Consider the following 24,687-nt stretch of genomic DNA (forward strand, 5'->3'; position numbering starts at 1 on the left):
CAAGTAAGATTTTTATATAGATTTAATTAGGTTTAGTTTTGATAATGTTGTCTTAGCTTTTCAGATATAGGTTTATGCGGACGAATAGGTTTAAAAAAATACCCTAACAATTAATTTCAGTTAAATAATTTTTTTCAGTAAAATTCGGAAAACTGATTGCATTTTTTATTTGAAAAAAAAAACTCGCCAATAATGAGAAAAAGTATGAACAGAAATTTTTTTTTTTGGCACGTACATGGTCAGGCAACAAATATTATCAATGACTGAAAATTTTAATACTTGTAAAATTGAGTTAGGCATCTTTGCTGGCTTCCACCAATTTGAAAACTATTATATGAGATATATCTAGCCTACACTACGCATATATTTATTTTCAGCTTTCTTAACCAGTGCATGGAAATTGACAAGACAATTTATCGTTGCATTAAAATTTATACAACATTGTCAATTCTCTGATCACTGAGTGAGATGGAAGCCTATCGAGTCTGACCAACAAAGCAATTATGTAAGAAAATTTTTTTGAATTTCCAAATCTTAGGAAATATTAATTGATATATCATGTTTAAACACTCTTAGTCGTGTATTATGCGTGAATTATCTCATTCAAACAGTTGTTGATATTTGAATGATCAAGCTTTAATATGTAGCCTATAAACATATTTAAATTTAAAGTCAAAGTTATGCAATGGATTTAATGAAATAGATGTTTTTACTTAATCATCATTTCATTATCGCTATTGGCTATATAGTTTTCACTTAGATCGGGAAGTTGTGGCATTGTCAGAATGCAACAATTATGAATCAATGTAACAATTTAAATCATGCGCTGTATCCTGTTAATAATTTCAGTTCGCCCCTACATGTTGTAAACTGAACCCGATGTAGGCTGCTAGGCAGATTAGTATCTTATGAATTCGGGTAGACAGCATCATCTCCGGTTTAGCTCTGAGGGCATCAAATATTTGTTTATCGTATGTCTATATTATTCTATAATATGAAAGCAAAAGATGCCATACCACCTGCTTCATGAATTTTTTGTTTTATATTTACAGGTTTTCTCAATCATTAAACTTGGACTTGCCACACCAGTTTATCAAATCTAAGCATGCAACTATAATGATAACTAAGATGTTTTCACAGACAAACGCATTGCAGCGATCTTGTGAGACCCAAGGCTTTAATATAAAAAAGACTGAATGTAACATGATTTGTATTCAAACGCTTCTACAAATCACGTATATTAACAATTTATAATTTAGTAATTTTTGATGGATGCGAACAATAGGAAACCGCATAAATGATCATTGATATTTGTTTTCATTATATCCACCACATTTTTTTTATTTCGACTGCATTTTGATTTCTGCATTCCTCCATTCCATTTATAAACAAATATCTCTGTAATATTAAAATAATCTGAAATGACTTATTAACAATGTATTATGTAAATTCTTATGTAATTTTTAATAAATGCCAATGAATGAATAAGACGCATATCTGATTGTTATTTGTTTTCATATCACCAAATTTTGTTCATAAAAGTATTGTTGATTTTATTTTATTTTAATTTTCCCCCATCTCTCCATTCTAGTTAAAAGAAAACATCTATTTCCGTAATATTATAATATTCTGGCATGAAGGAGACAGCGTCAATCATCACATTTGTCATATAGCTTAATTATACAAGTACTGTCCTAAATCATCTTCAGAAGACAAACCAGGCCGGCATGGTTTGTATCTTTTGTCGATGACGCTCATTCAAAAAAATAAAATATATTACACTTACATACACGGGGGTTGGGAGGGGGGAAGGTGGTTCTGGGATGAGGTTGGGCCCAGGGAGGGAGAACACAGCATCGACATCATAATCAGGCAATATTTGTTTGGCCTATACTAAAATAAAACCATTGGCAGAATGACAGAATCCGCTATATTTGAAATAATTTATTTAGATTTCTGCAAATTCTTCAATATATAAATTACAGTTGAATGACGGTGCTACCTTTCTACAATCAGAAATTGTATGACGAACAAAGCGTTTTACTAATTAAGTAGTAGTAAACCTTACGAGCCTCATTGTTTGACAAGCCGCTGTTTGGTGGCGGTAATCATTTTCAAAGACTCATTCTGTTACCAAATTTCCCGTAATGTCTAAATAAGAGATATTGTCAGTAAAAAAACTCAAAAGCGCGCTTCCCATGACCATTCCATAGAGTTCATTCCCATTTTATTTGATAACTGATTTTCTAACGAATCTATATGCACGTAGTTTTTCTTACTGATTGTGAAATATTACGTTTTCCCTCCCTGATGAGTAATCTTTTTTGTGTACAAATTCGAATATAGCTAAATTTTTGGGTGTGTTTAACAAGCCACAAGAATCTTTTTAACTCGTCATGATGATAGAATTAATGCTGTGTTCCTATATACAAAATTGCCTAAAATGAAACAATTGTTTGGCACTAAAAATAAACATTTTTCTATAATATGCTGTCTCCATTTGGCTATCCCATTTGCCATATTCATGATGAATGATGAATCACCACGGACAGTGACTAGTATTTTCATTATAGAAATTATGCTTCACGTTACGCTTTTGTATTTCCATGACCAAAATTTGTTTTGATTCTTATTTGATAACCTATTTTTTGCGGAATCCTGTGCACAGAGTTTATATTTCACCGTGTCAAATCTCCCTTATCAATGTGTTATATCTCCCAGAGTAGTCTTTTTGCGTGTACAAATTCAAATAGACCAAATTTGTAGGATGTGTTTGACAAACCACTATTTGTTGGTTGTTAACCTTTTTGACTCTCCATGTTGGTAGCCCTAATGTTGCGGTTCTAAATTCCAAATTTCCTAAAATAGGAACATTCGTTTGGCAATCACTTTTTGTTGGCAATCAAACTCTTCAATTATCCATACTGCTCTTACTGCGTGATTCCTCCTTACCAAATTCCCTAAAATTAATAGTAGTATTCGTTCGGCACTAAGAAATGGGCATAGGGCGTTTATCAGAGTTTTCTGGAGCGCGATAGGACCCCATCAACAAGTCCTAACGAGTGGGTAAACCGACACCACTTGGGTCCACTTGGAAGCTCTGTAGAATATTTAGAAAAGTTTTATAGGAAAACTATTTTATATACAAAATAGTTTCGTGATTGTTGGAATATGCAATGTTAACTACTGTGTAATTATTTTGTAATATGTGTTTTTTGTGAAAAGAAATAAATGTGTTTTTTATAGAAAAACTACTTTGTTGTCTTTGTTCAAATTTGAAAGCATTTAATTTATATCAAAATGACAGATCGAGTCGGGTTATCATTAAATTACGTCTTCCTTTCAAAGTTGAACTGTCCGTATTAGTCAGCTATATTGAACAGTGCTGAAATAATTAGTCATTAAGCAAAATAGGACGTGCTCCTGGCACCAAGGGAAAGGGGGAATCACAGAAATTTCTGTAGAAGACCTACTTGACATTGATTTGCTCAGTATTGGCGTAGTTTCAGAATGAATAGAAAGATACATCACACGCGCAAATTACAGCGTGCAATATTTAGTGCCTGCGGTAGCATCTTTAAACGAGCATTGGCACACCAATTTCAACTTTTTCTTATGGGTGTTTTATATATTTAGAGACTGTGAACCAGAGATAAGACGGTCAGTCAGATCAGATTCACGCAAAGAAAATGTGAAAGCAATGATTTTTCATGTTTTTCTCATATTTTAATTTCAACCAAATGGAATTTTCGGTAACGGATTACACATAAATACAAACATTTTTACGTACCAACTCAAATTGTGCGATGCAGATTGTAAAATAAATTAATTACATTAAATAAAATTATCTAATGAATAAATAATTTTGAAGATTAAAATTTTGGCTCTCCTAATGTCATGATGTTGTGGTTTGAGAATTGCCTAATTTCACGTTCTTTTGCCTATGTCGATTTTGACCAAGTTGGGCGTATCCAGTTACGGATTGCACATCAATGCAAATTTTTGTCTCAAACAATCCTAACTGAGTAACTGTATGATGTAACACATATATACTATTGTATTTTCGAAAAGACATGTTGTTGTAGTTTGAAAATAGTGAAATTTCATGTTTGCCGCCTATGTAAAATTGGTACCCCCGTATTGTGTGTACAAGGTTAGGGTGGGACCATAATTTTATTCCGATTTTCCTTATTTCAGTTCAATTACAAGTTCGTTGACTGTCTGTGTTAGCCAAGCGAATATACCACCTGCCCATATGCTTCCTTTCTTTTACACGACTTGATGTAAAGTAGGCAAACAAAATTAGTTACCTCCATATCGGTACACACACTTTTGATAGGCCATAATTTTATTCCGATTTTTCTTATTTCAGTTCAATTACAAGTTGAGTGACTGTATGTGTTAGCCAAGCAAATATACACCCTGCCCATATGCCTCCGTCCCTTTACACAACTTGATGTAAAGTAGACAAACAAATATAGTTACCTCCATATTGGTACACACACTTTTGGAGCGCCGTCGAATTTGACGAAATATGACTTATTCAATAACGGATAATACATATTTGCAAGATTTGGTTCCATACAATTCAGATTGTGATGAAGAGTGCATATATTAAAATATATATCAATAAATAAAATCTCGCTTCTCCTAAACGTATTAATATGTTGTCATAGTTTGAAAATTGTGATACTTCAAATTTTTGGGTATGTCGATTTTGAATATATATATAGAACATTTTCAGTAATGGATTTTAATGCAAAATTTTGTTCCCAACAACTCAAATTGTATGATGTGCGACATATATACTACAATAGTTTTCAGTATTAAATGCTCCCTCCTTTTAATCGATAGTAATTGCTGCTGGTGTTTGGGAATTGTAAAATTTCTTGTTATATGCTTATACCGAGTTTTATGATGTAAATTATTTTCCACAATCAGTTACACTTAAACGCATTTATTACCAACAACTCAGATTCTCGTATGAATAGTTGATATATCTGAATCATTTCCACTAATAAAATTTTTCTCCGCTTGTGCGGAAGCAGTGTTGACAAGGTTTGTATTTTGACATTACTCATTTTAGTATTGTTAGGAAAATTTAATTTAACATGCTCAATTCGTAGGCCTATTATAGACTTTTAAATGCTAAATCCTTGAATAATATGAATGCGTTTTATTTGTCGGCGCTGATATTTTCGTTTGAGGGATTTTGTCATATAGGACAGGGATTCTAAAACTTTTGGTTTTACAAGGTCATTGAATGGGTTAATTAATATTCACGGAGTCCACAATGAATTTTAAAAATAAAACGAACAAAACAACACATTGCCTGTTACCTGACGATTAAGGTTCGTGGGTAGTTGAAATTACTTTACCTAATTCAAAAGCTAAACCTTTTTCAAGGAAAATGCTAACATAATTCAAATTAGTGAATGTGCAAATCAAATTTCTGACTGTCAGCGTAGGAATACTAGTTTGATCCTTTCTGCCTCTTATGCTAACTGGCCGTTGTATCCCTGGTTTACTTTTATAAAACATCTCAGATCAAAATTGGCGCGGCGTTATGCCCTTTTATAGATTGAAACGATATCATACACACTAAAAAAAATGAAAAACACCGTAAATTTTGTCTGAAGAGCCCCGCGGCAGGTAAAACATGCTACCCCAGGCACTAAAGATGAAATGTGATAAATTGTGCGTGCTGTGTGTCTTTCTATTCTTTCTACTACGTCAAGGCCACGCGTCATATTTCCCCGGATTCAGATGAAATATCGGCTAATTAATGTGAAGGCTATGGTCAATCAGTCTTCCATTTTATTATAAATTCATTCATTGCGGTTCGTAATGTAAATATATAATTTATCTGTGGAATTTAGATTTATTTATGACTTGTATTTATCGTATTAAAAACTGAACTGAAATGAAACACAAATTTAACACACATTCAATAGCTGAAGCAGCGCACACGATAGTCCCAGATGAACGCTTTCAACTGAGGTATAAATACCTGCTTCGAATCAACAAAGCATGTTCAATGAAATTTTTTGAGGGTAATTAGCCTCGCCATAGGCTGCCAAGCGTGACGTCGTTAATTAAGTATGATTCTAATCCAACGGTCCTCACCAGTAGCGGTAGCTCAGGGGAAGCGTTGGGAGTTGGGACATTAGGACCGTGGTTCGGACCCCACATGGCCCGTGGTTGTGGGGGCGCACCAGCAGACAAGACAGGCGGTCGAGGGGGAAAGTGGCAGGCAAGAGGGAGCCAAGATAGATCAGCGGGTAGGCCAGGCGATCAGGGCGGAGCAAAAAATGCAGCGAGGAGACAAGTGAGAGTGAAATATCAGCGAGGCTGAAGATAACGAGCGAGAGTAAACATTGGCCCGGTAGGGCCAAGGATAATCAGCGATCAGGTGCGCAAGATAAGAGCGATCAGGCTAAAGTTGTAAAGTGAAATGGGCAGCGGGACAAGAAAAAACAGTCCAAGGAAGAAAAGAAGTAAATAATAAAAAAATCAGCGAGGGGCCTAGGGAAAAATTGAAAAAAAATTGAAATAAACCTAGAAGCAGTCAATCAAAAGATATTCGGGCGAGTAAAGTGAAACCGGCAGCGGAACAAAGAAAAAGAATAGACAGAAAAACAGTCAGATGAAAACAAATAATAAAAATTCTGCGAGGGGCCTAAGGAAAAATTGAGACTGAAATAAAGCCAGAAGCAGTCAATCAAAAGATATTCGGGCGAGTAAAGGGAAATCGGCAGCGGAACAAAGAAAAAGAATAGACAGAAAAACAGACAGAAAACAAATAATAAAAATTCTGCGAGGGGCCTAAAGGAAAAAGGACGGAGGGTTAGGAAACTTGAGATGGGATGAGAATAGAAAACAAGTTAGGTTAAGGGAAAATTCAGATGAAATAAAATAGAGAAAAATATTTTATATATTCATAATATCACAACCATATAAAAAAGTCGTGCGCGATTGCATTCTGTTAAAAATGTTGTTGTTCCACGAACATAACGATAATTACTATTTTATCCAAATTTCTTGATTGAAAAGCGGCATTATACAATATTAAAAAACCTAAAACGGAAGATAACACTATAATTTTTGTTCTAGCATACTCGTGACAGATTAAAAACGATTTTTAGACATTGTAAATCACCAAATTTGATGCTATTAATCCGATTGTCGATGACATAAATAATGATACCCAGGTGGGTATGAATTATATAATGTTGAGCAATTCCTAAGTGAATTTTAAGGCACTCCGGAAGTATTCGTACCAAGATGACGCACATTCTGAACCTGGTACACATACAATGTTCAGGTTGTGCACCATCTTGGTAAGAATACTTCGGAAGCTCCTTTTTGTTAAAAACAATTATCCCATAACTACATAGGTTAGTTTTGGATACATAGTAACATCGAATCTCTTTACAATGTCAGAAATTCAATTTGGGTACAATAAATGGTAGTTTATTTGACTAATATAAGAATCTCTGAAAGTTTTCCAAACGGTGATCTATATCTTAAAAAAATAACTCAACCAGTCATGATTATGATTTAATCGGGCGTGCAGAATCTTAATTAAACTACCGGTACCGGCAGTATATAAGTATGTTCTTTTGTGGGCAGTACGACATTGCTTCTAATACCTTATGATGACAGCGATGTTCAGCTTCGTTTACTTGACTTTGTTTCTCATTTCCTGCCCGCGGGTTGACGTGGTAATTGGACACGTAGTGGACATAACGATCGTTTCAATATTATGTTGTTGTTGTTCTTGTTCTTTAACACGTTTTTAAAAAGTCGCTTTTCTCTTCGAATACTCGACCAATTGCTTTGAAATTTTCAGTGGTTAAAGATAAAATTTTCCTCCAGAAGGCTATTACTTTTTTTTTCGCTATGACGTCATCAAAATTATTGCCATTGGGTGGCGCTACGTGTCCATATATTTGAGCATAGCTCTCTTGTTTTGATAAGTAATGATTTTATATAGCCGTTAGTATGAACAGCCTCGGTCATGAATTGCGCAAGTGTAAATTTTACTCATTGAGATTTTAACGCCGACCTTGGGATTTTTGCAATGGCGATATCTTGTTAAAAAATATTCTTGATAATACGACGAATCAAAATATCGCGAAAATACGATTTTAATCAGCACGTATTTGATGTTATTTTAGAATAGTAATCTTTCATTTCAGCAGTGGCGGCGCGTCAATAGGGCCAACCGGGGCAATGCCCCGGTTGTTTTTTCGGTATAATAAAAAATATTCGAAAAATACCTCAATATCGGTTGCACAGACTGTCTACACTAGCCATATTCTCCCGACATGGTTCTTTTTTCGCTCGCAAAGCCCTACGCCGAACGTCGACGGGGCGACGCCGATTTTGCCCCGGTTGCTTATTGTATATCGTATTCTCTCTTTTATCTTCCACTCGCCGCGTTTGTCTCGTTTGTTTTCTGTTTCTTTTACTAAATCATCGGGGCCGATCGGGGCTAGCCCCGAAATTATGACGACACAATGCCGACGTTTCTTACAACAACGTGTTGACGTATTCACGCATTCCTTCTCGTTCGTTGGTTGCTTGAAGAGTTGATAGTTTCCTCGCCTTCGTTTTTGTCGCTTGTTTCGCTATTTGAATCAGTTAGAGACCTTTAGTCCATTTGCTTTCGATTTTCCACATTCCTTTTGAGCTCCTCACTTCTTTCCGGCTTCGCATTTCTTAGCCTTAGTCCTCATAATGAATAAGGTTGATGCACTACTTCGCACTCCGTTTTCGCAGCTGCCGCTGGAACAAAAATTAGAGGTACAACGTCTTGGGCTTTATCAACCAAAAAATTGTTCACTGAAACAATCCCATGACGGAGGAAAGCGTCGGCGTACATTCTGCGCAGAAACTTGGTATAAAAAAACACGAATGGTTGTGTTACAGCGAGGACAAAAATGCACTTGTTTGTTTATATTGCCTACTTTTTGCTAGCGCCCGTGACTCACGTTGGTGTAAATTTGGTTTTAGAGATCTTAAACATCTTTCCGAGCGTGCCAGGGATCATCAATCTTCTATGGAGCATCTGGACAATGCAGTAAAATACCGAACATTCGGAAATGTTAATATTGCAGCACAGTTGGATGAAGGACGCGCGGTTTCTATTCGTCGGCACAACCGAAACGTCGAGAAAAACCGCCATGTTCTCGGTCGATTGATAGATGTTTTGAAGTTCATTGGTTGTCACGAGCTGTCGCTCCGTGGGCACGATGAATGGGCTGGCTCTTCTAATAGAGGGGTATTTTTGGATATGGTGGAATACACCGCGTCCCTAGATACAGTATTGAGAAATCATCTTAAACTGTTTCGAAAGAGACATCTAAGGACATATGGCTGTGATTTTTCGGTTTGTGAAAGATGGTAAACCTACCGAGAGATTTCACAGCTTTGTACCAATCGTTGATCGCACGGCTTGCGGGATATCGGCTGTACTGAAAGAAGTGTTACAGCCTTACAACGCGAAGTCAAAATTGATAGCTCAAACTTATGACGGCGCGGCAGTCATGAGTGGGTCGAAACATGGTGTTCAAGTTTATATAAAAGAAGATTTTCCTAATGCGCATTTTTTACATTGTTATGCACACCAATTTAACCTCGTTATTAAAAATATGTGTCTTGATACCCCTCTCGTCCGTATATTTTTTGCAAATGTTTCGGGGTTTTCTTCATTTTTTTCCGTTTCGCCGAAGCGCTCTGACCTCCTTCGCCAGATATGTAGCCGCCGTCTCCCAGCTTGTGCACCAACACGTTGGAACTTCCAATCTAGCGTGGTGCAGGGCGTGTCCGAAATTAGGTCTGAGCTCATTGAGTGTTTCAATGGCATTCAGAGCTATCCGGTTTGGGACGAACGCTCTGTGAGGGAGGCGGCAGGTCTAAAGCGTCTGCTAGAAGATGGTGAGTTTTCATTTTTTCTCGCTTTCTTCTCCACACTATTCTATCACGTAGATGTATTATACGGCGCATTGCAGTCAAGGCTAATGGATGGAGCGTCTGTGCAGTCGTGTATTTCAGACTTCTGCGATGCTGTATCTCGTATCCGGGAAACAATAAAATACGACGACACATGGAGTGCTTCTTTACGCCGCGGGCAAACAACACAGCGTTTGATTTTGTCTGCAAAGCAATGCTGTGACATTCTGGTGAATCAAATAGGCGATCGTCTGCGCACTGAACACCTTGCCGCGTTCTCTTTGATGAACCCCAAAAATTTGCACGTCAATTTCCCATCCATTTGTTGGCTACTGTCTCCAAATTTTACCCCATGATAAACGTGGGTAAATTGGAAAATGAATTGCGATGTATATACACCAATCAAACTTTTTTGAACATCACATCAACTTGCGCCCTCTATGGGTTCCTCGTAGATAACACTCTAGTAACTACCTTTGCGGCGTCTGCAAAATTTCTGGACATCATTTTGACGACGCCTATTTCTTCCGCCGACGCAGAGCGAACATTCAGCACGCTGAAGCGTATTAAAACGTATCTCAGAAACACAATGAAGCAAGATAGATAAAATTCCTTGGCTGTTTTATCCATTCACAGAGACGTTATTTCTGGGATGCATGACTTTAATCAGCGCGTTATTGAGCATTTTGCTTCCAAGAAACCACGGCGTGTTGCATATATGTTCAAGCAGTAGAAGTCTAGCAGCATATATATCTATGAGTGAGCGACGCATGTCCTTATCTTTGCATTAACTTTCCTTTCTTCATAGTAACGTTTTAAACCTTATTTTAGATTTTGTCTGCTTTCCCGAGTTTCTGTTAATATGTCATTGTATTTATCTGGGTAAATATTGTCTTTCCTTTTGAAAGAGGTTTCAAAATAAACTATGTATATATTTATTAATCCCTTGACTTGGACTGGTTTTAAAGACACTTTCTTATCGTTAAAAATTGTCGCTTTTGCCGATTGGTTGTTACCGATGGAATGGTTTTTATACTCATAAAATGATGGGAGAACTTACAGCGCTCATCCTGTCCCCGTAGATGGGGGTGACTTGGTCCCGCAGTAGCTTGCCCCGGTTGTCAAAATGACCACGCGCCGCCACTGCATTTCAGGTATCGTAATAGTAAATCTCAAATCAAAGGCGAGTAACCATGAACACAACAAAATTATTATGACAAGACAATATAAATGTTCGCTTCGGCCACGGATTGAATATTTTATGCAACAGAAAACCAGGGCTGCCACTTTTGCCTGTCTAAAAACATCCAGATTAAAAAATAAAACATCTAGAAAGTACAACTAGATATATATGAAATCCTTGAATTTAATGAAAAGTAACCATAATACAGTAATACTAGATGTCGAAGAAGCTAACATCATAACCTAGAATTCAATTCCCACCTGCAGAACTTACAAAAGACCTTGTTCTTATCATCTGAAGGGGCAAACCATTCTTAAGCCAATCTTTTCCAAATTTTTGCTGGTAGTGTATACACTATGGCATTTTGAAAGGTTGATGTTTGAAGAGAGACACATTCAATAGCACTTATAGACTTGAATACCTTAATAATTTTGAAACCCCTTGGCAACAATATCATCGGACCAACGTCGTCCTTACTATTTAACGTTAATTAAAGTGTCACATGTTTTAGACATGTTTATATCGTTATTCAAATATTTTAAGTACATATGGTTGTATGGTACCGCTGGACGAATACAATATGAATGAGTTCTATCAAATCTTACATCAATACTTCTAAATATTATTCATTCACCTATCACAGTATTATACACATCTTTATTTCCAACTGAATTTAGAACCTTGAAAAAAATATATCTAGATTTTATAGCTAACATCTAGGCTCCAAATTTTACATCTAGATCTTGAAAAAAACATCTAGATCTAGATATAAAACATCTAGAGTGTCAGCCCTGCAGAAAACTCGTTATCCGCTGAAAAAAAGTCTTTTTTCAACGAGTGGCCTGATTCCCGAGCTAATTGAATGTTGCGCGGGAATTTTCGATTCCAAATTTGACCCCGCCTCCATTTTTAAAAATCCTGGATGCGCTCCTGCTAATAAATATTGTCATATATATATTTGAATTGCCGCATTGTTGCAACAGTTGTCATTGCTTCATTGGACAGTTACAAAATTTGCCGATCAGTAATCGAATAGCTCGCAGAGCCCCTAGGTTTCTCTCACGGAGCCCTGGGGCTCCGCACGGAGCACTTTGGGAACCCAGAGTTTCCTAAACCTCGGACCCCATCCAAAGCTGTATCAGTTTCTGTGCCTAATCAACGAGTATGCTCCATTTGCAATACAACAACATTAATGTGATGGGTGAGGTTGTTTTTCACTGCACAATTTCTGGGAGCAATTTGTGACAAGCAAACTCGTAAAAATTTTGTCCTCATATTGGTAGGAGCTGAAAATACTGCCTCACAAGTGCAAGTCGTTGCAAATAGGCAATACAATTTTTATTGTGGCCCGCGGGACTGCGTGGTTTGAACCACCCTGAGTAGGCTGAGCTGAAATCCAAATCAGTCAGTAACACCAAACATGAAATACACTATATTCTTAACTCTCCAATGGGGTACTTCACAGATTGGTCGGTATAGAGAAAGTTATGCACGAAGATAAGGACAACCGCTACGATAAATAACCATCAGGGAAATTGACCTATTTTCATTGAATTCATCATGCTATTAATTTAAAGTGGTTAAATAACAATAAAATCCATAGTTATATTTTACATCCGGCACGAAATCCAAATTCCGAGATTTCTTAGTCACTCCCAACGACTAACGCTTTGTCACGAAATCTTAATCCTATTTTGAGCGTCAAAGGCAAGGGCGAGTGAGCAACATCCATTACCCACATATTTTACTGACAGACAAAAACCCGTATAATCCCTAATCTGCCACGCTTCGACCGCATTTCGCCATCCCCAATTTGACTTTTCAACCCTATTTTGCCATCCCTAATCTGCCACCTTTCGACCGTATTTCGCCATCCCTATTCTGCCATCCCCAATATGACTTTTATGCTACCACCACTATAGGACTTGGAATGTTAACCGGACGAGAGGCCGTGGTTCGCCATATGGATAGGCCGTCTTATCGGCTTTTCTCTCCCCCGGGATAAATTAGTAAATCCTATCCTATCCAGTAGGCTATATTAATAACACCACTACTGGCTTTTTCGAATCAGATAAGAAAGAATAGTAATAACATGAAATGCAATGGGTTCTACACTGAAAAAAAAATCGTAAGAATACTGTCCAATATCAGAGAAACTGGCGAATGAGTTGACGTTATACCTGCCCGATTACAAAAATGGAATCATTTTGTCCGAATCCGTTAAGTTATGGAGTATAACAGTCCAACTCGATAAAGGAGAATGAAAATCCACACAGCGCCCTCCGCTGTTGCGACGGAGCAATATGTTCCGCGGAGCGGAATACGTCGATCCATTCATTTTCGCCGGATTTTTTTTCGCCAAAATCGCTGCAAATCAGATCTTAAAACCATCAGTTGTTACGTCACTATATAGCCTGAAATTTGAAAATCGAAACTGGCGCTGTTTGCTATTGACCGTCTTGATCTGTGTAGGTCTTCATGTCAAATTTATCGGGCATCGGCAAGAGAAATCAACAATATAGCGTTAGAGATGAGTTGTATAGGGGATTCGCAATGTTTTTCACACTGATAATGGGATATATTCGCAACCGTGAAGATATTGAGGTAAGTTACCATGATTTTGTTTGGTCTACAAAATTCTGATATTTCTGTGTTGATAATTAATAATATCACAATATTTTTTTTTTCATAATAACATAATCTCACATGGAGCCGATTTCAATAATGTAATGTATTTTTTTATTCTAATGATTTTTCCAGGTACCGGTATACGGTTTTGTCACTTATTATAGCCTGAAATTAAGTCTTTGCCTCAGTAGTGTTTTGTATTGTTCTGCCACCTTCAGGTCACTAGACCGCATACGTGAAACAAACTGCATACGGACGTTGTTCGCTTTATGAATGATAATCTATATATGCATTTCTCTCTCATGGGATAATTAGCGAAAAAAACTTGTCAAGTTATGGGTTTCTTTATGTTCTAAAATGTGTTAGCGAACATGATGAATTTGCGTAATACCAGATGCGTCCTCCACCCGGCGTAATAGCAGCTGACTTACTACAGAAAATGCCTTCTGTTCATTTTAGCTTTTCGTGAAAAAAATGCCAAATTATGTCTCAAGGGAAACTGCAAGTCTAAAGATATGGATTTGTGAGATTAGCGCCCATGTTACAAAATAGAACATTTCGGTCTTGCCCAGCGCTTCTATCTAAAACACATCCATAGTTAAGTATTTTTTTATTTCTGTTTAAGCTAGGCGATACGAATAATGCTACAAACATCGCCGGATGAGAACAGAACAGGCCTACGTCACAATTTCGAGTGTTGAGAAAAACGCAAAAAAAAAAAATTTTGAATTCCGTTATTTTTGAATTTCTAGATATTCACACTTAGTAAGACCTGAGCTCTGGTTATTTCAATGTGGATGAGGAAATCTTTGTAATCGATTTATGTTGGCACTTCCTTTCTGTTTTTCACCCCCCAAAAAGAACTTTAGCCCATTCTGTTTTCAACAACTTTCGAATTTTTTTGTATGGGATGCAAGGTAAAACAAGGTGACTTGAGCCTAAGTTGCACTGAACAAATTCTTAGAGATGAAAATTTCGAAATTTCTCAAAAATGTGACTTAGGCCGCTTCTGTTCTCATCCGGCTATATGGTAACACATAGCATGAGCTACGGTTTTTTGAAGATGGCAACATATTTTGGGTTGTTGGGTTCTGAACCCAGTCCAAGCAGGTGAAATTCTAACAATTTGTATAATTTACCTGCTAGGACCGGGTATGCAGGATAGCTCAAATTCAACACAAAATATGTTGCCATCAGTGTGAGCAACCCTTTGATAACATCTTCGCTGTCGACTTGTACAAAAGTTTTATTGTCTACTACCACAGCAGGCATGCCGGCAGCTTCTCGAGTTCCGGGAAACGCGAGGTAAGGCTGACGTTGGGTTGCCTTAATGCCATCTTCGCCAAATTTGGCCACTGCTTGGAGAGCGGGGCCACTGTATAAATGTTCCATCAGAGTAAAGATGTTTTCGGCCGCATTTTGGTGACCTATTTTAGCTTCCGCAGCTGCTTCAAAAACTCTGAATCTTTTTTTGGTAATGGTCACATATTCGTCAATATTTATGACCTTTTTCTTTACCAAGTAGGCCATATCTTCGATAAGCTGTAAAAATATGAAAACCGTTATTAATATCCAAATACTTATAGACGTATGACACACCTAATAAACTGAAATTTACTATATCAGACGTACAGAAATCTTCTTAAAATTTGACATCGTATTTAAACAGAATTATTGAAAAATAGACTTTAATAGCCCTCTGATTTGTGACAAATGATTTTCATTCATTGTGGATATTGGATAAGTGGACAAAAATATGCACTCACCACATAATAGTTTTGGTATTCTGGAAAAAGACTTTTTGTGCGCTCTGATCTTTTCCTTCCATCAAAGGCAGAGATGGCTCCGATTCTCTCCATGATTCTATTTGTTTTCGGTGTCGACTTTTCTCTCTTTTGTCGACTCTCTGATAAATGTTTTAAATTTTGTAAAGTTGCCTCTTGGCTGTTAGCCCTCTTTCTTAAATGGTATGCCAATTCGAAGAATCCACCTTGGTGGATACCATCGTCTATTTTCAGGATCGGATATTCTAGCACCAAGTTTTGTGCTATGCCAAGTCGTTCCTGTCTGTTTGGCTTTCTGTCCATTAATTGATAGCATATGGAATATATATGTCTTGTTACGGCTAGATACAAGGCTTTGCTCAGGGGCGATTGTGCGCTATTGAGGCAGTTTTTAAAATCGGTGCATATAGGAAAGGGGGTAGGAATTGGACTTGGGTAATGGATAGGAGAAGAGCTTGGAATTTCGATATTATCAGGTTTTGCGGGTGTAGAGGTGCTTTGGTGAAATTGCTCGTCAATTGCTGGGATGGGTGTGGGTGGTGTGAAATTGCTGCCTTCCGAAGAGTTCTGTTCTGGATTATCTGAGCAAAGGTCTAGAACCGGCAGCGTGTCATCCGAGGAATACAAGAGATCTAACATCTCCCCCCGCTGTTGTGGAGTTGTCTGAAATATCAAAATTTATATTTATTGCTTTGAAACAAACGTACATTAACCGACATCAACTTGTCATTGCACAAATGTATTGAAATAGCCTATTCTGAAAATCGGAGACGGAATCCATCCAGGTGGCTTCTTTGAAATGGCGTATGATTTGAAGGGAGTCACAGCCAAAAGTTAACTTGAGAAAATTTTAAGGATTCGTCAGAGATATGGAAAAGTCGACACCGAGCACAAATAGAATCGCGGAGCGCAAAAAGTCTTTCCGGAGTACCAAAACTAATATATGTGGTAAGCGGTGGCGTATCTAGGGTGTGGCCGCCATGGCTCGTGCCATTGGCGCCATTTGAACAGGATCGTCAAAACGGCAAAAACTATTAGCCATGATAAGTTTTAATAAACTAACTTTAAATTGAGAATAACAGAAACTCGTATTTTTCCTCAAATAATAACGTACAATTATCTCAATTCAATAATAGTCATTATAAATTGTCCAACAACTGTGTAGGGGGCGCCTTTTTAGAATTTGCCATTGGCGCGATTTTACGTAGATACGCCTCTGGTGATAAGTGCATATTACACTTCCAAAGCGAAATTACGGTCAGCAAAATATATTGGAATCTGCTATCCACAATGACTTGTTACATGCCGGGAGACTCGATATTTTTAATAGTTCTGTTTAATACGATGTCAGTTTCCAAACATAATTAAACCAGTGTGGATTACCTATTTTGTGATGCGATTAAGCATATCAAATAATGCCTCTATTATTTCCAGGGCGATGAAAAGGGAGTCTGAAATATTATATACATCTCACATTACAAAATCAAAGTAGCCTACCTTGGGTGGTTGGCATAGGCACTCTTGCAACATTCGTCTGTCTCTAAACGGCAAGTCGCTAAAAAGACCGTACACTTTCTGGAGGTTTAGAGGTAAGTCCTCGATTTCAATTCTGGCATCTGAAAATGATGTTCATCTTATTACTTCTGAATGCCTCGTTTAAAACTGACATAGGCGCGACTCTCCATAATTTTAATATTATACATTGCTTAAAATTAAATAGGAATAACAATAATCCACCTTTAAATGTTACTATTCTTTTCGAGAGTTTTTATTAATCACTTTCGTTGTTCTGTCAAAAAATGTTACTTATTTTAACCTTAATGAAGTTATTTAAAAGTATTGTGGGGAGATGGTTATAAATAGAAATTACGAGAAATATTTTTGCGCATTATAAATATCGTTTTAACTTTAATTCGGAAGCATGGTAATAAAATAGAACTTCCTATTGAAACTTCGCTAGCATAAGTGGTCCTTGCAATGTACTAAAAAAGGCTTGTATACGCGGAAGTTTTCGTTTTAATAATTTATTTTATCGGGCTTCGAAGTTTAAATCGCTTGCAATGCGGAGTTGGAACAAATTTTTTTGTTTTAAGTACCGTAAGTTTTAATAACAAATTTTTTTGACCGCGCAAAACCCTGCGAGCGCAAGAATTCATTATAACCTGACTCACCTTGGATCCTACGAACGAAATCCGGGCTGAGCCCACAAGCGATGGCGTGTGCTTCCATGGCTAGAAAAGTTGAGAAAGAACGATCTATACCGCACGTGGTCTTAGTTCTAACAATCTATTGTGATGCAACTTGCTCTTGCGACACATTAACTTTGCTTTACATTCATACTTGTTCATGCAAAACTCGGTATTACATTTTTGAAGACGCCCTCTGTGACATAACAAGATGCTTTCGTCGCACGCGCTGGGATAATAAGATATCTCAAATTTCGTTCTGAAGTTGGTACACGCATTTGTAAATACGATTCGTGATATAAATTAATCAAGCACCTATTATGTACATCTCGATTTCAGTCTAGAATATTGTATTGGGGTGCTCCCGATGTATGTGTACCAAGATGGCGCACAACCTAAAAAATAGTATTGTACCAGGTTAGGATTCAGGTTGTGCGTCATCTTGGTACTCATACTTCCGGAGTAGGGGCATTAATCCATAATTTGATTTCTAATATATACAGTAACGTAAAATAGCTTTAAATTTATTATAAATATACCGCTATTCGGTAAATATTATTCATGGAACTATACAAGTGCCGATCGTGCGTTTTGAATAGAAACGAGGATTATTTTTCAACTTCTATCGTGATATACCACTGCCATCTACGTCAACACTCAAGAACTGGTGTTCCCTATATATACTATTGCCAACTGGATTTATGCACAAAATTTTTCTCATCATACAAAACATTGAAACGCCACTGCCAACGATCTCACGCGGACTTGGTGTGCAGTTACAAAGAATGCAATGAAGATCCTGATATCCCTGATAAATCTAACATTCAAGAAACGGACTCTGTGGCAGAAATTCATGATGTATCTGCAACTGGAACTATCGGTAGTTCGGATGAATGGCAGAGAGATGCAGCATTATTCATTCTACAAATTCGAGAAGTACACATTTTGACTGAGGTGAGTATGTTGACTGTTAATGTCAACGCTTCAAAATTCATTATACTGGGTGGATGATCCCAGGAGAGGACTCAATCCCTTTTATCGGGCTTCCTCGAGTATCTTATTATGACTAATATGGCTTGCGAGTTATTTGCTTTCACTTTGATAAATATTTTGTTGTATTTCTACCAGCAATTAGAAATGGATTGGGAAGTTGATTCATTTAGCTTATAATTATTTTTTTAACTACAGAAAGCGACTACCGATGTTATAAGAAAAACGGAGCACTACATGAAGTCTCTGTATCGACATATCATTGATCAAGTGAGGCAGAAGTTTCCACCTGACGTATTCGACAGATTCAAGCAAGTCGTCGATGAGGCAGCCGGGCCAATAATCAACCAGTTTTCCTCAGTTTCGACGTCTTATATGCAAGAAAGATTCCTGGTAAACAATTTTAATATGATTCTGCCAGAATCAGTGGTCATAGGAACGTCATTGGATTTCAAAGAAACTCAAAAAGACAGGCGAGTTATTGACAGGCCCCACATTATGCAATACATTTCTCTTGAAAAAACGCTGAGAATTCTATTCCAGGATGCATCATTTTTTGAAATGTATGAATCCTACAAACTGCAGGATAATGTCACGGGTATCTTGACGGACTTCAAAACAGCTATTGTCTGTCGTCGCCATAAAACATTTTCCGCGGATGTAGGAGCTATACAAGTTCTTTTATATTTCGACGACGTGGAACTCTGCAACCCTCTTGGCAGTAAGGTCCGCAAACATAAAATATCATTTTTCTATGTGTCCTTTGCAAATCTCCATCCAGAATTACGATCCCGTTTTTCTGGTATACACCTTCTAGCTATTGCGCTTACAGATGATCTTAACAAGTTTGGTATTGATAAAGTACTAGAACCGTTTTATTCTGAAATTGAACTCTTGAGTGAAAAGGGAATGAAATTCGTTACTGCCAATGGAAAGATCAAAACTTTGAAATGCGATTTGGCTTCTGTAATAGCTGATACACCAGCAGCGCATCAAATTTTAGGTTTAAAAGAGGGAGTGGGATTCGCCTATAGGAAATGCAGGAAATGCATGGCTATAAACGAAACGATACAGACATCACATAGAGAGTGTGATTTCACTCTTCGGAGTTGTGCACAGCATTTATCTCAATGTCAATACCTCAACAAAACTACATCGGTAGCTTATGGTATTAATCGTAAATCGACTATTTTTGATCTCAAAAACTTCGACCCATTCACCAGCGTACCGCAAGATGCAATGCATGTCATCTTGGAAGGGTGCATTCCCTACACTCTGCAACAATTATTACAACATTTACTCCGGGAGAAACAATTGACATTGCAATTTATAAATCAGCGCATAGAAAAGTTTCCATATGGTTATCTCGACCGTACCAACAAGCCTAGTCCTATTATCGTCACAAGGCCAAATGGGGAAGTGAAGCTACGACAATCTGCTTCTCAAATGTGGCTGCTCGGTCGAATTTTACCGTTTTTGTTAGGCGATACTGTTGATCTAGAATCTGAGCCATGGCAGTGTTTTGTAACGCTTTTAGAGATTACCAGCATTGTTTTATCTCCGGTTATTTCCGAGAACATTCTTCCTTATTTGGGACATTTAATAGCACTGTACTTGCAAGATTTTCGAAGTTGCTTCCCGGAGGCCAATCTCATCCCAAAACAACATTACCTTGTGCATATTCCTTCGGATATATATAATCTTGGACCATCATCCAGAATGTGGTGTATGAGATTTGAGGCTAAACATTCGTTTTTTAAGGGACTTTCGAAGTCGAAAACGGCATCTTTCAAAAATATCACCAAACATCTGGCTTTCAAACATCAAAAAAATTTTGCTATGTTACTTGCCAGTGGCCAAGCGTTTTATCACACTGAAACTCTCGGACCTACCCTAAAAGTCGATTGGTCAATGTCCGATGAATTAACATCGTATTTAACTGAGAAGCGAATAACTAATATTGTTGCGTGGGTTAAGCCGAAAGGTTGTATTTTTCGTCCTGGATGTTTTGTCGTGTATAGCGTATTGAACGATATGCCCGTTTTCGCCGAAGTGTTAGCAATTTCAAAATTTTCAACGATTTTGTTTGTTGTTCGTGAATATTGCACTAAAGGGGTGGATGAAAATTTGAATGCATATTATATAGAAAAGGGACAAACTTTAAGCCTTATTTATTATCGAGAACTATTATATTTCGATGCTATGATGTCGTACAGTCTGCTAGAAAATATCTTTTTACCTATCAAAGTTGATTTATCAGGATGCGTGGATCAATATTTGAAACAGCGTCTTCTGCTCTGAATCACAAATAAAAAATTTGTTAACAGAGCCCGAACATGTTCTATGACTATTTTTATCAATTTTTTAACTGTTAAATTTTATGACTTCTAATCTTGAAGGTGTGTTTCGTAAAATCTCGAATGGTGTAGTCATTCAAGTTGAACTGACGTCATATAGTTTCTATATCGATAAAAATTATATGTAAACGACTATTTTTCGTGTACGAGAAAGGGAAATATTATTGTCCCGATTGTTTACTTTATTCGCAGTAAACTTTATAGCCACGTTCGTAGCATATCAATTTCAGATAAATTATTGTTAATCGAGGCGGATAATTAATAACCGCAGTGGGTGACATTGTGACGCACAGTACACCCGGTGTTACGGCCTATAATTTGCCACGTGAGGCGCGACATCAAATGTCCATATATATTCCAATCGGTGTGTTATTGTGACGATTACAATTGGATTCTTGTGGCTAATAAAGTGACGGCGAATTATCGTTTAAAATCGCGACAAAATATTTCCATTTTTTTGGAACGTACTTCACCGTTATTTTTTTCAGTGTAGTGACTGCTATGCGTATAGAGTGTCTATAATTCTTCCATTGTATAATGGTGAAAAGTGGTTGGAAGAATGCTTGAATTCTGTTCTCGAACAGACTTTTGACCAACGGATTCAACTTTGCGTCTATAACGATGCAAGTACAGATTCTTCAATGAATGTTTTGAATGCCTATTCTGGACGCCTTGCGAAGAAAAAAATTGAATTGGTATTGACACAAGGAGACATTGAAGGGGGACCAAAAGGTATTAAGTGAGCGACTGTATGACTATCAGGCTGTATGATACTAAAGAGACCTTCAGCTCAATAAATTATGTTACTGCCTTACTAGTTTTTTCGTCTTTGTTTTGTTGTTCATTTCACAGACATGACCATTACATGGTACTTCCCTGTGCAAGAAACATTCTGACATACCTATACTCATCACTATACAGTTATACTTCGTTGTGGTTCAGCTGCCAAAGCCATGCTCATTTATATTAAAATTGTCCTAAAAACGTAATTTCCTTAAAAAATAAAATTAGATATTGAACCTCAGGTGTCGCTGCGCGATAACCATTCCTGGTTCCCCGCGACTTCCCTTCCCCCCAGTAAAAATGTGTTTTCAGTTTTGTATTTTGTTAATTTTGTATGTTATTTTTTACTGAATGGGAAAAAATAAACTTGACTATGACTATGAAATTACTAAAGATTTAATACTGCGGTATCTAAGAAGTGAAGATCATACAATAAAATTTTGATAAATTTATTCTTGATTGTTCATTATATTATATTTTTCCCAAGGTTGCGGCTATGCGAAGAATAGAGCAGTTGCATCAAGCTCAGGAGAATATTTATGTTTTCTCGATGCTGATGATATTATGGAGAAAGAAAGAATACATGAACAACTTATTGCAGCTATGGAAACAAGTGAAGATACTTTGATTGGTTCAAAAGTATATTTTAATTTTCATTCATCATACTCGATCGAAAGCTACGTTTTGAATTGAAATCTTAATAACTTTTGTGTAAGGTTCAGTTTATGAATATTTAGAAGGCCATGTTCCATTTTTCTTATCAATAGATCATGGAAATAAAAATCAGAAGTTCTTATAGTACAGGAAGTTTTATTGTTCTTTAATGCTAGAATTCTGTAGCCAATGAAAATATTATCTGGCTTCAGGTAATTCAAAATACCTGGTTCAACGTTGACGAAAGTTAATGCTCAAAATGTGAGCATAATTAAAATATATTTTCACTTGGCTTTTGTTTTGAAAAAGCTCAATCATTGAACTTTGAATCATACCATTCGAGCCGTTTATATGGAGCTAGAGTAGTTCAGAGGTATACGATTTGCTCACGTCCATTTCTGGTTTTTGTTCATACCCGTTTAACTTTAACAGATTAATTGTTTTGTAGGTTAAACGAGAACCTGAAGGCTCAACAGTTCGATACACTAAATGGATTAATGAGATTTCCCAGGAACAACTTTATACACAAATTTATACATCAAATGGACCATCAGTTGTTATGCCAACATGGTTTTGTCACAGAAATGTTTATGATAAAGTTGGTGGTTTCAATGAGGGAGGAAAAGGAGTACCAGAGGATTACTTGTTCTTCTTGGAACATTTGAAATTGGGAGGAAAGATACTTAGAGTGGATAGAGTTTTACTTATGTACAGGTTGGCTCACAAAGTTTTCAATATTCTCCATAGTTGGATACCTAGTATTGCTTAGGTCATTGCTATTGAGTGATCCACTAATTTGTTGGTTAATGATTTTGCATAAGATGACTTGTACTCAACTAACTGCCACAGAGAATTAGCTCAGTCCTTCAACTCGAGGTTTGTGTACTTATACCTGACACTCGTCATAACCATCTCTCGATCGCAAGTTATAAACCATATGCGGATATTTATTTGTGATGAGATGAATTTTTTGCCTTGCAAGCGCTCGCTAGTTGCAGTATCACCCACTACCCAGGATCAGAAATATTCAAAGTATTTATTTCCCCATCAGACCGGATTATGGATGAAGTGTTATAAATCATATGATTAAGTTGAGACTCCAAATCCATATTTGCTTATATAAGACCTTTGCTGGGCTATTATTATGTTTGCTTGAAATAGAAATACTCAATATAAGTTTTATTGTTTTCCAGTAATATTTATCAAAAGCTCTATACTGTCATTGGTAACTTTTTTCTAGACACCATCCAGATGCTACTACTGCATCTGTGTCAGAAAATACAATTTGGAAGATTCGAATTGAGGTAATTCAAGAAAGAGTATTGAAAGACTGGAAGCAATTTACAATTTGGAATGCTGGGAAGCAAGGACGTAAATTTTATCGGGACTTGACTGATGAAAATCGAGAAAAAGTTTCAGCATTTTGTGATGTTGATACAAAAAAGATAGACAAGGGAGTTTATATTTTCGAAAATTCCCCTTTGAAAGTGAAACCCAGAGTACCTATTTTACATTTTTCTAAAGCGGTAAAACCGTTCGTTATCTGTATGAAATTGGATTTGACAGGTGGTGAATTTGAGAAAAACTTAAATTCTTTGAATCTTGTGGAAGGCGTGGATTATTTTCATTTCAACTGAATCTTTGGAAGTTTTGCTAACGTAGTACATTTATTTTCAGTGGCAATACTTTTTTTTATATTTTTGAGATACTCATTTTAACAGTTTTATGGTGCATTACTTAACAATTTTAAATCGAGAGTTAACATGAGTTATTGGGTATAATCTCCTTATTACATATTTTATAAATGTTTATGTGAGCACTTGTTGCTGGCATGGTCCTGTGTTCCGGCAAACAGCATCTTCATGACCTATCAAATGTAATTACTATAAGACCATAATGGTTTGTTTACTTTATGCAAAGCAAATAAATGTACGGGCATGAAGTGTCTTAAAGTATATCATCTAATTCTATCGTACTCACACCACAGTTATTTTATTGTAAATAAGTTAACTAAATAGAGAGGATACTTACATCAATGCAATCAGCAATTTCTTTCAGCATTTTTCAAGATATCCAAAGACAAAAACATGACACATATATCATCCATTTCAAGATGTAAGTGGGTAGTAATTTTTATTGGTCTTGCCTTGCAGGTTGTCGTTTAC

At 36.7% G+C, this 24,687-nt stretch overlaps 3 protein-coding genes across 4 annotated transcripts; 2 read left to right on the plus strand and 1 right to left on the minus strand.

Moving 5' to 3' along the window:
• Positions 1-13,090: 13,090 nt before the first annotated feature.
• On the plus strand, positions 13,091-24,509 carry LOC120338426 (queuosine-tRNA galactosyltransferase-like). The gene is made up of 5 exons (XM_078117011.1): positions 13,091-13,250; positions 21,576-21,817; positions 22,356-22,507; positions 22,971-23,236; positions 23,763-24,509. Exons 1-5 carry the CDS (start codon positions 13,243-13,245, stop codon positions 24,157-24,159), a joined length of 1,065 nt encoding a protein of 354 aa, XP_077973137.1. The 5' UTR covers positions 13,091-13,242; the 3' UTR covers positions 24,160-24,509.
• LOC120326666 (uncharacterized) lies at positions 13,257-21,569 on the plus strand. 2 transcript variants are annotated; one of them, XM_078117010.1, is made up of 5 exons: positions 13,257-13,744; positions 14,228-15,073; positions 16,987-17,141; positions 18,242-18,692; positions 18,927-21,569. In XM_078117010.1, exons 4-5 carry the CDS (start codon positions 18,300-18,302, stop codon positions 21,027-21,029), a joined length of 2,496 nt encoding a protein of 831 aa, XP_077973136.1. In that variant the 5' UTR covers positions 13,257-13,744; positions 14,228-15,073; positions 16,987-17,141; positions 18,242-18,299; the 3' UTR covers positions 21,030-21,569. The 2 variants fall into 2 exon arrangements, with proteins under 2 accessions (XP_077973136.1, XP_039248923.2); XM_039392989.2 differs by lacking the exon at positions 14,228-15,073.
• LOC120344647 (uncharacterized) lies at positions 14,816-18,286 on the minus strand. The gene is made up of 4 exons (XM_078117091.1): positions 17,724-18,286; positions 17,050-17,168; positions 15,535-16,215; positions 14,816-15,310 (listed from the first exon to the last, which is right to left on the minus strand). Exons 1-4 carry the CDS (start codon positions 17,779-17,781, stop codon positions 14,816-14,818), a joined length of 1,353 nt encoding a protein of 450 aa, XP_077973217.1. The 5' UTR covers positions 17,782-18,286.
• Positions 24,510-24,687: the final 178 nt, after the last annotated feature.

Source organism: Styela clava, chromosome 10 (assembly GCF_964204865.1).
Source record: "Styela clava chromosome 10, kaStyClav1.hap1.2, whole genome shotgun sequence".
Lineage (NCBI taxonomy): Eukaryota > Metazoa > Chordata > Ascidiacea > Stolidobranchia > Styelidae > Styela > Styela clava.